This window comes from Athene cunicularia (assembly GCF_003259725.1).
Source record: "Athene cunicularia isolate RWA chromosome 4 unlocalized genomic scaffold, athCun1 chr4_part1, whole genome shotgun sequence".
Lineage (NCBI taxonomy): Eukaryota > Metazoa > Chordata > Aves > Strigiformes > Strigidae > Athene > Athene cunicularia.
The window spans coordinates 12849608-12865104 of record NW_020799098.1 but is presented as its reverse complement, the minus strand read 5'-3'; the positions used below and the strand labels follow the sequence as shown (position 1 = coordinate 12865104).

General features: G+C 37.2%; 2 protein-coding genes across 11 annotated transcripts in view; both read right to left on the bottom strand.

The window, feature by feature from the left end:
* C4H4orf50 (chromosome 4 C4orf50 homolog) overlaps window positions 1-15181 on the bottom strand; it is a 79579-nt gene extending 64398 nt beyond the window's left edge. For 8 of the 10 annotated variants that reach the window (XR_003398193.1, XR_003398190.1, XR_003398191.1 and 5 more), the window contains exons 1-5: window positions 10708-10940; window positions 8396-8534; window positions 4925-5620; window positions 948-1062; window positions 87-208 (exon numbers count right to left, since the gene is read on the bottom strand). Coding sequence is in view for 4 of the 10 variants with exons in the window: in XM_026846676.1 (XP_026702477.1) it covers window positions 87-208; window positions 948-1062; window positions 4925-5620; window positions 8396-8534; window positions 10708-10928 (1293 nt within the window). In the remaining 6 variants the exon portion in view is untranslated. Of the gene's footprint in view, window positions 1-86; window positions 209-947; window positions 1063-4924; window positions 5621-8395; window positions 8535-10707; window positions 10941-13109 lie in introns of those variants that run through there. The other 2 variants (XR_003398195.1, XR_003398194.1) reach the window with 2 other exon arrangements.
* A 14-nt stretch (window positions 15182-15195) lies between these two features.
* The window catches only part of JAKMIP1 (janus kinase and microtubule interacting protein 1), a 146676-nt gene continuing 146374 nt past the window's right edge, over window positions 15196-15497 (bottom strand). The window contains exon 24 of the mRNA XM_026846680.1: window positions 15196-15243. Within this exon, the coding sequence (XP_026702481.1) occupies window positions 15211-15243 (33 nt within the window). The 3' untranslated portion in view covers window positions 15196-15210. The remainder of the gene's footprint in view (window positions 15244-15497) is intronic.

The window sequence follows — 15497 nt, the reverse complement described above, 5'->3', positions numbered from 1 at the left end:
AATACACCGACCCTTCATTTATCTCAAAGTTCACAGACTTGCTGTGCAGAAAGATAGTTAAAAATAGTGGTAACTTTTCTTCTTACCTGCTCAATCTCAGCTAGACCAGCAACTTTTGCAAAGGCACAGGAATTGTATTCCAAAACTGGTAGAAGCTCTGGTAGCTCCTCCATCTGCTCTAGCCCATCACAGCTACATCCTGGTGTTTCTGTTATGGTAAAGCACTCCCAGATATTTACATGAAAAACAACCCCAAAATTATCTAACAACTTTTGAACAGAAAAGTATTTTAGTGAAAGTATACTCAAAACTGCCTTCTGTACCAGAAGCATATCGCACCAATGACGCAGAGATAAGCATGACTTTAAATAAGAAAACAAGCTTTACGAGAAAACACAAATATTAAGCTCCAAAATATGTTATATTTGGAGTCTTCCCCAGTTCTAAAAGCATTTAAAATGGAAAATACATCTCATTATAGTGGGTAGATGAAAACTTACGGCTTAAATTTATGGGTTAGAATTATTCAGAGTGGGTCTGCTTTTGTATATACTGAAATTTGCTATAAAATTTCCAATAATTTACATTGGAAGAATTTACCTGATACAATTTTCCAAGCCCAGAGCTTTCACATTGTTTGATCTGAAAAGCAAATCTGAGTGCTACACAGCATTCCCAAACACTATACTTCAGCCAGGACATGGGAAGTATCCCCTAAGTCTTCATTTCTGTAGCTTCATGAAAGTTCTAGGATTTCTTGAGAAAGCTCATGTTCTAGTATCACATTGGCAAACAGTCATTGCTTCACCTTCCCAAGATACAGTTTTCAGATTAGGAGGTTTTTAGAAGGTCTTATACCCCCTAAATCATGCATACTCACATGAATGAAATCATCTTCGCTTTTATTGCACAGAAATGAAAGCAAAAAATCCAATTTATTTTCATACCAGACTCTTTAGCATGTAGCAGCACAACTGGAGTTTGAGTAGCTCTGCTTCTGAGTAAAACCAAGACTGCTCCCCATTTCAGATTTTGAACATCATCCTGTATTAGATCTCCATTCTTAATGGGAAAAGGAAGAGGAAAAGGAAAAAAAAAAACAGTTTATACAGGCACATAATTTTCCTTTGCTATTTTACATTCAAAAGACCCAATATTGCATTATAATTGCTATTATTTCATACCATTTTCTTATTCCAACACTTTCTATTAAATGTAGTGGTTCAAAACTTTGACTTAATGTTTCCTTCCTACACTACAAAGTGTTAAGGAAGAAAATCTGAGTAATAAGCAGGTAATATGTCAGATGACAGATAGAACACTATCAAAACAGAGTTAATTATATGCTCATGAACAAAGAGAAAATAAAGTCCAATCAAGTAGGGAATGAGACTAATGGTTCAGTACCTAGCTACGAAGATAACTGTTCCTAGGTTGGAAGAACTCAAAGTAGAATAATCATTCCAAATAAAATATTATTTTCCATGATAATTTAATTGTAAATTTCATATTCTGTTCTTGACATTTATCTTGACTCCCTGATTGAATTTGGAAATTGTGACAATTTCTGGTGCAAGGCAGATACCGTTATAGTTTGATACACAGCAGGTCACATTTCACACGCACCATGCTAATTTTTAGTGAATAGAAGACTAAGGTTTGATTTTCTCAACAAAACACATAATCGAGGTGGTAGACAAAACAGCTACAGTGCAGAAAACAAGTCAACACAGTCACTTTTGTCTTCCTGCACTGCTCTGCTTGAATGCCAGTAGAAATCAAACTTGGTCTCTTTGGGCTGAGCTGAAGCTTTAAAATTACAGGTGGGAAAGTAAATCAGTCCATAGTGAATCAGAAAAATTCACTTGATTTTCCACAGGAATACCAGCGAGAATAATTTTGATTTCAGCCCGTGTCAGCTACCACATTATAGTGCTGTTTTATAAGATCTTGATCGGGAGCCATGACTTAAGTGGAAACCACAACACTTCCAAGATTTTTTCCTTCATTTTCTCAGTAATATTAAAGCTAATATTAATTTCTTGAAACACACTCATTCCTTTCCTGCAAGTTTGCCTTTATTTCTTCCCAGATATCTTTTCTTTATTGGTATGTGCATTCCATCAAAAGAAAGTTACAGAAAATTATGTAAAAATACAATGCCTGGATGCCAGAAACATCATGCTGAGAAATCAATACCTCAGCTGTCATGTGAAAACTGTAGAGAGGTGCACTGTTTGGTGTTTCATACTTTTTCTTCACCAACACCTTCAAGAGACCCCTAACATGCACATCTAGAAACTGTCTGATAAAGCAGGAGACAGCCACATGGAACAGCTGCTTTTTCATTCATTTTTGATTCAGGAATAGGCTGCAATCGGAATATTGCAGACAGGATCCTGATATCAAGTTTGGAAATTCAAATTTCTCACAAGATTTATGTGACTGCATCCCTCTGTGGGATGCAGTTCATCTCGGCAATACCAGAAACAAACACTGAATTGGATCTGATATTATTGCATGAAGATGCAATAGTGACTAAGGCTAGTTTTCAAGAATAACTGATGTGCTTGGCATTTGAATGACACAGTATTTACCAAGGAATCTCATACCATGTGTATTTCACAGGAGTTTGATAAGCCTGTCTTCACAAACTAGTTTTTTCCTGGCTGTGAAATAGGCAAATGATCCCATTCATTCTTTCACCAAAAAATTATATACAAGCAGCTTTCCGGAAAAGTAACAGCATGAAGATCTTTCTTGTATTGCACACAATTTCTCACTTTTATAGCTGTGAAGGAGTATAAATAAGCTCAAATAGGATTTTTCTTGTAACTATTTGGGCTTGAATACTGCAAGATCAAGGTAATGAGATTAGGAAACTATTTTAACAGGTGCTAGTAAAACACAAGGTAAGGGGAAAAAGCACTCTTCAGTTTTATAGTACAACACCAGATGTCTCCCTCCTCCTTTTATCATAGTGGGGAAAAATTTTCAATAACCATCTCAAGCCATTTTCTACTAAAAAAAAAAAAATCCAAGAGAATTATTACAGTAGCAGTACCAATAGAGGAGGAAAAGACAACCAGAAATGCAAAAGGCACAAGATTTGATGCTGCTGGTGTTACACGCAGCACTTAAGGAATGCAACCTACTGTGCAGCAGACCAACGTAAACTGGTTTAACACAAATCATGGCCTGTGCATTTATACCAAAGACTGGGTAATTGAGACTCGGTAACCTTCTATGACAACACAGCTGTAAATTAACACCTAGAAAAGAAATGGTTAGAAAACTTTGTGTAGAGGGAATAAGTAACCTTTTATTAGGGTACAGCATTGAAAGAACGAGATTTGGTCCTGTCTCTTGAAGACTTTTTGGATTAGTCTCAAGCAATTAGTCAGTTGATACATCTTGCTTTCACACCTTCAGATAACTCAACATTTACTTTCTCCTTTTCTCAGTTTTCTTAAACCAATAGCAATTCTTCACTACTTCTTCCCTGGCTCTGAAAGCCCTCATTTCTCCTGATTTTAGCTGGGCAGTTCCTTCATAGTGCACTTGGTTGTTGTACTTCTTTACAACTGGATGTGAGTCCCTCTAGAAATATCTTAAAACATTTTCAAACCTTATTCTTCATCCCCAAGAAAACGTGAACTTACTAAAGTAACTGTAGTAATGGTTCAGGCTAAGTATAAAAATAAGCAACAGCAGCCAGTCCTTCTGCCACCTTGGAGCAGCTATGGAGATATTCAGTGAGACACAGCTTCCAAGCTCTCCACAAAGTCACCCATATGCTGCCAGTTACTGCAGGATGATCTTACCACTCTTTCTCTCTCACACAAAGACAACCTCCTGGAGCTCACTTCTTTGAGACTGTAGAGCTTCTAATGGTACAAAATCACCGTGTCTGCAAAGATGCATTCAACTACCAGGTTAAAAACTTTGACTTTATTTCTTCTAGCTTTTACGGACAAAAGATTCTCTCTGCCTTCTCCCAGTTCTGTAAGTACTCACAGTCTGATTGTCCCTCTATACTAAAGGGGTTTTGTTCATGCCCGTTACCTCTCGTTAACTGCAGTTAAAATCAGGAGAGCTCTTGGGACATCAGGTCACAATCTGAATGGAGAGGCTGAGTGTGAGGCTTAACTGATTTCACTTTATTTAACAAATCCTCAGAATAAAAATACCCTCCACCTCAGTGCATAAAGAATAAAACTTTGTTTGAGTCCTCTCTGTGAAAAGAATTGTTCTTTGTCAGCAAAATAAATTGGCAGAAGCTGAATGCCATATTACAGCATATACAGAGCTTTCCCATGCAATGCTGGAGTGAAGTGCTCGAAGCAAACAAGTCCTATTCAGTGTATTCAGGGCATATCACAGTGCTATGGAGCTGCAAACCGCTGAATATCTCAACTCACTCCCAGTCATGAATACTGTATCCATCTTCCCTTGTTTACCATTATCCAGAAAATCTCATAGACAAGATTTATTGTCAGCTGTGCTTTTTTCTTCAGCATTTGGGCATGAATAACATGTGAAAACTCACCCAACCATATGTGTACTTCTCCACTGAATGGTGTCCATGAGACAGAGACTCAGAAGTTCTTCTGGGCTCTACTTCTAGTGCCAACTGAGACTTTTTGCCTTGGGCACATCACTTAAAAACTAAGGAAACAAGATTTGTGAAGTGCCTTCAATGTGCACCTAATAAAAGCACTGTTGCAATGAAGCTCCAAGTACTGATTCCAGTGGGTATGAATCAGACACTGTGAAGTACAGATGCGTCAACAGAAATAAAGGAAAAAAAATGCAGGAAGGAAAAAGCCTCACACTTGCATCTCAACTGCACATCTAACGACAAGTGTAATTGAGGGTGACATAAAGATAAAAGCTAATTATATTTTGCCTTATTTTTACTTACCAGGTCAACGCTGCTGTCTCCATTCTCCAGCCTTGTGTATTGTGAGTCTTTTTCTTTCTTCTTTTTCAGCTTCACCCTACCTTGATCTTTTAAAGCCCTATTTTCCTCCAAAAGCTTTTCCATTTTTTCCTGTAGTCTGATTTCAGATAATTTCAGAGTATAAACATGATGGTAAGATTCTTCCAATTTACTTCTGAGAAAGTCCTCAGTGTCCTGAGAGCACTGGAGTTCAATCAGCAGGTCTGCCTGTTCTCTTCTGTTGTCCTCCTCTTTTTCACTTAAGAACTTCAGATTCTGCTGAAATGCCTCAAGGTGGCTTTTCATGTCATGCTCCACATATTCAATGCAAGTTTTCAGTTCCATTACTTCTACATCAGAGTGTTTATAGCCCTGAGTTCCACTGCATGCTGATTCCAACTTCTGCAGGAGATACTGCACCATTCCCTCCTCTAATTCGGATGTCAAAAGAGCAATATGGGCACTAAGATCTAGGACATGTTTTTCCAGCCTAGATACCTCACCCTGAAGGTAACATTCTCGTTTTCTCAGCACTGCTGTCTGATGTCTCTGCCTTTGTTTGTAGTGTTCAAAATACTCTGATTGACTTTTTATTTCATCTTCTTTTGTCTTCAGCTGCTCCTGAAGCCAGCGTAATTTTTCCTTTTGCTTCTTCTCTAACTTCTGTTGGTTTTCAACCTATAATTTCAGTGAGTTTTATGGTTAACATCTTAATACTAAATATCTTCTTTCCTTATAATTTCTTCTTAATTTTGAAATAATTCATCCCTTGTTTTCTGAAAACTCAGGAATGACATTAGTAGAAATTTTTTAAAGCCAGTGAAATCCTGCATTTAGAGCAAAACTGACCTACTCTTTTGTCATTTCAGCCATCACTGAAACATCTCAATAGGAAACAAATAAAACATCTACTCCCACATCTACTACTACATAAAATGTAGGAAAGTTTTTAAACACTTTCTTTTGCATATTCTACGGTACATATTACATCAAATAAAACACTTGAACTGGAATTCATACAACCAGCTTTGAAATAGAGAGTAACAAATCCTTAACACTGACAGCAGTGTAGCACTGAGAAGTTGCAGGCAGGGAAGCTATGGTTCTATTATAGAAAACAGTACACGTGCTTTCTAGAGACCAGGCTTTTGCCCTTTGCCCTTCACCATACCTGTCATCTGTCAGTTCCTTTTATGAACCTGAGAAAAAAGGAGAAAGGAACAGATGTCTTTGGAATCAATTTGAGAAAGATTTCAGTATTTTCATTTGCACCAAAGTGTGTTTGAACACAGAGATGTACAGAGGTGAAAGATGTCGATGAAAAATAGAGAAGGCTTTCATGATTCCCATGCTGCCCTTGTTTTGAGCCAAGTAAGAGCCACCAGTATCATAGGGCCACTGTGGCAACTCTGAAGCAAGACCGAAGGCACAGAGACATTACTGTATTTCTTCAAGGACTTCTTTAGATCAGTCTTTTTGATCTTTGGTATCTTCCTGTCTGTGGGGTTCACTGACAAGGGCAAGACAGGAGGAACATTAGGCTGAAATGTTATGGAAAGTCAGGTAGGTGTGGGATAATACTTTGGTCAACTGTTGATGGGAATGTATGTATGTCTAAGCTTCCTGAGTCTTGAAAAGTACATTTCTTTTTAATTGAAAAAGGGAAGACTACTGTTCATTCTTATGAGTACTGCCACATGGTACTAGTGTCCTGTTGGAGTATTCAACTTTGACATAAAATGTTGAGAAATTGAAAGTGTATCTTATGATAAACAGAATAAAAGACATTGTTTCATTGTAGACTGTCCCTGAAAAACTTCCATTCCTTCTGCATTTTCCAATGAGCTGTACAAACTAGGTAAAAATGCCTGTTTTATGTGTTATCAGCCAACAGCTGACCTTCCTGATACAAAACATTTATGTGAAGAATACTAGAACTCAGGAGAACTGAAGGCTTTCCACTGCAGAGCTGACAATTTCAGAACAGACAGGGGGAAGGGAGAGTTGCAAGGGCATGCAATCAGCAGTGGGATATTCATGGCAATGAGGAGGCAGGTCATCTTGTCCCAGTGAGGGCTCGCACTGCCAGGGCTCTGCAGAGTGTTGACCCACATGAAAATGCATCACAGGAAATAAGGTGAGACCCAAACCAATTCGGGAAAGCTGGAAAAGGACACAAGGCTAAGCAGGAAGCGTAAAGTGAATGTAACAGCAGATGGGTCCAGCTTGAAAATGCACAAAAAATTCAAGAGACAGCTGCATTTCATACAGAAAACAGGCTGTGTTAGCTGTGTTATACTGTTGTATTGCATACGGTCGGGAATAAAAAATGCTTTATTATGGGGCTAGAAAGATAAAGTCTGACCTAGAGAGGAGTACGCTGAGTAGGTTCTGGGGAGAAAGAGGAAATGGGACCATATATCTCAAAGATCAAGGGCCTGGATGAGAGGAACTGTGGTAGTGCTGTCAAAACCATTAGAGAAATAGAAAGTAGAGCAAAAAAGACCAAAAAATTCTTCTGATTCCTCTGTTTGTAGGAAAAGAGAAAGGCTGAGATAATTTACTGCTTAAAACCAGAGAGGTCACTGGAGATGAGCCTGACATAAATTATTGTTTATATTATTATTTATTATTAAATTATTAGTTATAAATTATTTATTATTATTAGGCCAAGTGCAAGGTCCTGCACATGAGTCAGGGCAACCCCAAGCACAAATACAGGCTGGGCAAAGAATGGATTGAGAGCAGCCCTGTGGAGAAGGTCTTGGGTGTGTTGGTTGATGAGAAGCTCAACATGACCTGGCAATGTGTGCCCACATCCCAGAAAGCCAACTGTATCCTGGGCTGCATCAAGAGAAGCGTGGCCAGCAGCTCAAGGGAAGTTATTCTCCCCATCTATTCTGCTCTCGTGAGACCCCACCTGGAGAACTGTGTTCAGATCTGAGGCCCCCAGCCTAAGAAAAACATGGACCTGCTGGCACAAGCCCAGAGGAGGGCTACAAAGATAATAAGAGGGCTGGAGCACCTCTGTTGTGAAGACAGGCTGAGAGAGTTGGGTTTGTTCAGCCTGGAGAAAAGGCTCTGGGAAAACCTTATAGTGGCCTGGGAAAGCCGGGGAGGGACATTTTACAAGGGTATCACTATAGGACAAGGGGTAATGGCTTTAAAAAGAAAGAGGGTAGATTTAGATTAGATATAAGGAAGAAATTCTTCACTGTGAGGGTGGTGAGACACTGACACAGTTGCCCAGAGAAGCTGTGGCTGCCCCCTCCCTGGCAATGTCCAAGGCCAGGTTGGACGGGGCTTTGAGCAACCTGGGCTAGTGGAAGGTGTCCCTGCCCATGGCAGGGGGTTGGAACTAGGTGATCTTTAGGGTCCCTTCCAACCCAAACCATTCTATGGTTATCAGAAAGAAAAGCTAAACTAGGTCATTTGAAACAATATCCTCCTCACCAGGTTCATCAGGTCCTCACGAATGTCTTGCAATTTCCCTTTGACACGCACATTTGCATTTTCAACCTGGTGCAACTTCACATTTAGTTGATCAATCATCACAAGAAGTGTTTTATGTGACAGCTCCAGCTCTTTCATCCTGTGACAGTGAGAATGAAGATCTTTGCTAAGTAAATATTGCATAATAAAGTAATACAGTTCCAGATAAATAAGCAGTCATCAGTCAATGCCTTAATTTTTCCATTTTTTCCCTAACAATAAAATAATAACAAATTGTTGATTACTAATAATACATACTTAATTCTTAACAAGTCTGTTGGGGTTTGCACATTACATTTGAGACTCTCAAAATTGTTAGACAACATCTAACAATTTTCTCTCTGCTGGCTTAATACAAAATCATAAGCAAACTCATTTACAAGATTAATGTTCACTGAAGCTTGGCATGCTATATGAAGTAACAACTTACCACAAAGACAACCACAACATTTTTGTCTCTACATGTCTCTGATCACAGGATTTTGCTAGGTTCATGGTTAGCAAATTCAAATTTTATGATGACGGTAAATACTTCCCAATAAAATTAAGATTAAAGGTAACCTATGAGTTATTGTGTTTTACTGAACAAAGGGAAAACATCTTACTTGTAACACACCTCAGTTGGTACTGAAACCTACAATGCATAACTGCATTGACTTCATCCACAAAGCTGGATTTTGACAAAATACAGGTTTTCTTTGCCTGTTGCCATTAAAATGGTAGTGTAAGATGATGTGGTGTGATGTTGTGGGGTTCCTCTACACAGGAGGAATACCTAAGATAATCTTACAAGAGTAAGCTTCATGTTTTCCTTAAAGTTTTCCTTCCATTTTCAGTCTACACATCAAAATTTTCTCAATTCTTTAAACAGTTGTGAATTCCAAACATCCTTTCCTTGTTAAAGATTTTTTTTTCCCTGTCTCTCATCTCCTGTGGCAGTTACTTTTCTCATCTCAGACATGCACACATTACCCTCTTTGCCCCTCAGGACTGTGCTGTATTGTATCTTCTTCCTTGAATTTCTTCATTCAACCTTCAACAGTCTTCCATTCAGCTTTCCTGCTCATTTCTATATTCTAGCCTTGTCTTAATGCCCTTACCTGCCAAAATTTCCTCCTGCCTCTATCCCAGTGTGTCAACGATAACTTCATTCAAAAATCTCACATAAAAACGTATTTCTGAAGTAACAGGATTAAAATGGAAAACACATAATTAAATAAATACCTATTAATGTACTGACAAGGTCCTCCCCACTGCAGACACTGCATAATCTAACACTGGTATCAGAGGAAACTTGAGCCACATCACCCCAAAATTCCACCCTGGCTAGTTACAACTACTGACTCTGCTTCTCTATTTTTTCCAATAGTTCTTCCTCCCACATCATTCCTCATCTCTGTCTGTGCTTCAGCCACAAGAACTTCAGGCACGGATTTCTTTTCTTCTGACTGGCTACCCAAGATCCTTGAAAATGTGCTTCCTATATCCCAGGCAATTTTCAGCTAGTTATTTGCACTGTTCTCTCATACTTACTTTGTTTCGGTTTTAAAAAAAGTTTTTCCCATCTTCCCATGTCTGAAATCTTTGTTAAAATAGGCCTATTCCTATGAAAGCTTCCATTCCAAAAAAGATTTGTTATTGTTTTGATAAAAAGCCCATTATTAAAACATTTCTGGCCAAATACTTTGACAAATCAAAACAATTAATAAATTATACAAGTAATTATTTTTAATATCATTGATATTTTCTATTCTTTTAAACTATTTGCTTTGTTTAGAACAGTGCAGTTGCTATCAAAACCTTGATCTTATTCTATTCAACTACATAATTAATGCCTAATGGCACCTACTGTAATGATTATCACTAACTTACTAAACTAGATGAAGCTTTTTGAAACAAGGAATTTTTTTGCAACACAAAATTCCAAACTAACTTAAAAGGAAAGGGATACATTTTGCAAGCAGAATTTACACCTTATGAATATTTAAGAATGAAACATCCTGAGAAAGTTGTCTGGTTATTTGCAACAAGATTTGAGATCATGCTGTAAATCTGATTTAAATAATAAACCCAAGAAATTGAATACTGCATTTCTATTCTGACAGTTACATAAAACACTTATACATGCATCTTATCAGGCACCCTAAAACCACATAAAGTCTTTCTTTTTGAAAGTTTTACACATATCATTTGACAGACAGTACATGGGGCAAAGGAAAGAGCATATTTGTCACATCACATTAATTTTGAATGCAAAACCCCCTTTTATTTACCTATTTTTTAGGACAGAATCCGACTCCAAGTAGTCCTCTAAAACACCTTTCAGTTTGTGCTCCAACTTTTCCAGCTTTTCTATTCTGAGTTTCAAATTCTCTTCTCCAGAACCATTTACTTGTTCATCAGATATTCTTGCATCTTCTAATTCCTGGAAAACCCAGGAAGTATCAGTTTTAACATCGAAATTCAGGACATCAAATCCTTCATTACTGGGCATTTTAATACAGTAACAAAATTCTTGTTCTCTCCCAGATGAAGGATCCATGATGAAAAAAACCCAGATTATTAGGTTCTCAATGTACTGCAGTCTAAAGAGTTTAAGCCTCTGGTGATCAAATGAACAGTCCTCGATTCTGAACACATTTATTATGTATGAGAGAGTCTCATTTCATTAGCCCCAAGGTAATTCAGCATGTATGAAAGGAGTTGCAGTTCACAACATGAGATCCCTATAAAAGATTCAATTAGACTAATTTATGAAGGAATTAGGCATCAAAGTTTTGAAAAGAAGATAATTTTCTACTAGAGGAGTTCATAAAATTGAGCACATTTATCACAAAAAAACCCTTACTTATTTTAGATAAATGTATGATATTTTTATTTCGAGACAGATTTTAAAAGAATATTTCCTACTTAAAAGGCAATCTTTGACTATTTCAGAGAAACATTCAGTATATTTAACTGGTATTTTGGAATTCTGCATTCAATATTTTACTTCAAAGTCTGCTTCACCTCCGACAGGATATGAAATAATGCCTAAAAGGAATTTTTAAACCTGGGCTTGGGGAGCCAAGCTAAGTTTGGTTCTTTTCCTTTGCATCTTTTAGCAAGAGCTCTAAAAGTTCTTCAGCCTGCAGTCCACCTTCATTTACAGAAACTCTTTAGCAGGTATAGTCCTATAACTGGCATTTGTGAAATGCCTTTGGTGTTGTTACATTTGTATTGATTTGGAGTTGGATCTGTAATTGAAATTAAACCAGAGTCTGCACCTATTCTCCAGGAAATAATGCAGTTACATGGGTGGGGGGTTTTGTGGGTTGTTTTGGTTTTTTTTTTTTTCATAAACAAATGCTGAATCTACGGGGCAAAAAAAAGAACAAGAGTAGCATTTATTTTTGCCACTGAAGTCTAGAAAGTAGCACAAAATCAGTGCAAAAAACCCCCAAGCAAACAGTACTCTTATTGTCCCATATTTTGATATGTGGTATTCACATATATGGTGAATTACATAAAATTTTCTCATTTTGGCCCATTGTATCACTCACTGGCTTTATGTCAGCTATGGAAGGATCTAGAGCTGAAAAGATTCAGACACTCTTTGGTCCTTTGAGAAGCCATGATACTTAAAAGCTACAAGTGTGGAAAGCGAAGTATAAATCCACATGTACAACAAAGTTCAAACCACTTTTTGATCGTCTCTAGACTTACCAAGCCCAGTTCCTTCTGAGAGACCATTCATTCCTGAGACCTGTAAACATAATCATGTCTCTCCCCTGGCCTGTATGGTTTCCCAAATGGGACAGTATCTTTGATTTTGAGCTCCTTAAGACACTAATATATCATCTGTATTTATTATTTGTAAAGTGAATAGACATCCTGCTCCCTGACAATGGGCATCCCTGAACACCATTGCAAAAGGAATATATAATAATAACGGACATTGTTACTCTGCTTATTAACAATTTACAGTCGAAGCCAAATTAATGTCACTTTTAACTGTGCCCCAGCCTAATATCCAAGTCATAAGCTGTAAAAAGAAAAATTCTTAGTGGTACATTTTGCAGAAAGTAGCCAACAAATAAAAGCAGTGAGGATGGACCAGGCAGAAAGTTAAGTGACACTTAAAATTATTACACTGATTTCTATCACATATTTCTATAAAGAACATGCACTAAGTGTACTTTTATTCACTCTTATAATGAAAGTTAATACAATTTCTAAAGTTGATCTCAAACCTCCCGATTCATTAGGCTCTACACTTCTGATGCTTCTTCCTGAAAACTAACGAGCACTTCAGCTTAAAATCAAGAAAGCTTTTATGACTAATATCTGAAATGAGAAATTTATTATTTCCTATTTCACTTATACATCTGGGACAGATCATTTAAAAGATGTGTCACAAAATGTGAAAATGGGGCCCAGCACCTTGTATGGACTGAATCTAGTCAGTTAACACACTGTACCTCTTCCCAGCTCTATAATAAATAGCAATATGTAATAGATAGTAAGACTGGAATGATATACTCAGTTTTCTAAACTACAAATCCTGCTATGTCAGCACAGAACAAAAACATCATGTCATGGAAAACGTCACCCAAATCAGCCATTTTCTTTGAGAAAACTGTCACATGTGTATTACAATGTAAATAAAAACATTAAAAAATGAAACCTCTCATACCTCTTCCACTTTGTAACCAGGCCATCTCCCGTCTCTGCAGTGGGCTTACCGTTGCAGCCATGTGCTCTGACCATCCCATGTTTGTGCTTATAGTTTCCAGAAGCAGTGATGAGCAAAACTAAGTCTATGAGGATAAAGTGTGTTTCTTTGCCAAGTGAATCACACTTTTCAATTTCTGTTCCTTTATCAGCACCTAGTTTGGTTATCTCAAGATCTGTTTATCTCCCAGTGTCCTTCTCTTCTGAGTAATGCCAAAACTCTTCCTTTTGCAGCGAAGACCCCATTTTCCCATATTCTGTCAAGACTCCACTAAAAGCTTTAACTAAAACATGAAAAAACTCTTTTTGAAAACACATTCCCTAAATGCTTGTTCCTTCTCAACACCTTGTAACATTCTTTCGGGGATTGAGTTTTCAAACTTCTTCAGGATCCCTGTTTCCAATTTAAATTGTGCTTTGTACCAGGAAACAGGGTTATTTAGATCCTCACACAAGCCATAGCTTGCTGCATCTCACTGAATTAATCTTGTGGAGTGTCTCAGCTCCTTCAGCAAGTAAATGATCTTGTCTGGTGATTCTTTGTGAAGAGTACATCTTTGGTCTTACTTCAGAGCCTAAAAATTATCTGAAAAACCTGGCTTCTTTTGTGGCTGATTCCTGCACCTTCAACGGTGAGATATCCAGTTGCTATGACAAATCTTTTCCTCAGCTTTCTTTGTGCTAACCTGATTGTTCTTTGCCTTATGTTTTTTTTTCAATCATAACTTCCACTTTATCTGATGCATTATTGTAACCATCTTACTCCACTCTATGTTCATGTCAGAGTTCAGTGTGTCCATGGGAGCAGACTTGTTTCTCTGTAGCCTTCTATGTAGCCCTTTTAACATAAAGATGATTTGCCAGATACGAGGGAGGAGAAAGTTCTCTTGTGCTCTTAATATTTTCAGATTACCTCAACATTCCAGGAAGAATTAAAATTATCCATTTCTTCATATTGCCTTTCCAGCTCTGAAACAATAATTTCCTCTTTGAAATAAAAGCCTAACCTTTTTGATTTTTCTAACTATTCTCCATCTTAAACAACTCTTTTCAACTATTATTTTTTCAATCTGTGCTTCATACAAATATTTTTCTTGCGGTTCAGGTGATAGTGTCCTTTAACGTTTATCTATCTCTGCAGCTTGAGGTTGGGCCATTTTTGCTTCCTGGTAGTGTCAACATTTTTATTTCACCTGGGAGGATGACATGATTTCCAAATATTTATTTCCAACTATTTATCTGCTTACCATGTTTGTCCACACACCCTTTTCTTCAAGCCCCTCTTTCTTCTTGAAGAGATAACTGAGCACAGCGCATTATGTGTTCCTTTTCCTGACCTCTCAGGCCACCTTGGGATGTTCCATTCTCCCAGAGCTATCTTTACAAGTTATTGCCTTAATTTTCAAGAGACGTTCAAAAAAATAGTTCCTCCCACGCAGTTCTTACCCACTTCAAAGTATTCCTAGTTCAATCTACCATCTTCCCTTTTTCCAAAATCTATCTCTTCTCCATCTGTGGATTTCCATCTTCTGAATTTAATATGAATTTTACCACTGCAGGGTTGTAAATCTCTATTTGTTTCCAACTTTGAACAGTTTTGTTGTTTGTTTTTTTTCCTGTCAGCTATTTACTATAGAGAACTTACTGTCAAACACTTAGCTTTTTTAGATAGATATTAAAAAGGAGATTCTGTGTTTCCTGGGTGAAATGCAAACCACGTTTGTTGAAAGCATGCAGTATGGAGACAAAGATCCCAGTACTGTAAGAAAACGATTTGGTAGATAACAGTTCACAAAGCAACCAGTAATTGCACTTGTATTTTTTCCAGTGTTTGATTGGTGTGAGAGTGTAAATTCTGTTTAGATTTTTTTCAGTGTTTATGATGTGCTGGTCCTCATTTGATTATCAAATCATTCCAGCTTGAAGTTATATCTCTAAAAAAACCTCTAATTTTAAATTTAAATATTTTGCAGCTTCAAGTATTATGCAAACTGTTTTATGAAAAAAAATGCACCAATTTAAAGCTGCTCAATAAATATTTTCTGTATTTTTTGCAAGTGGATTCAGCTGTTCATTCCATAGGTTCTTTTAATAACCTGTATACAAAATAAAAACCAAAACCAGAAAACAAAACCAACAACAACAAAAAAGAAAAAAGTACGCTGAGCTTTAGATCGATAACATTAATTTAGAAATAAGTGTTGGCATCCAGGCCCTAAATTCACAGAAACCAAAATCTCTTTCTGAAATATTTATATTAGCTTCAAAATAACAAGAACCAAAACTACTATCAGTAAATCCCTGGTTTGTCTCAAAATAATGAACAATGTTCAAGAGTCCAACTATAGCT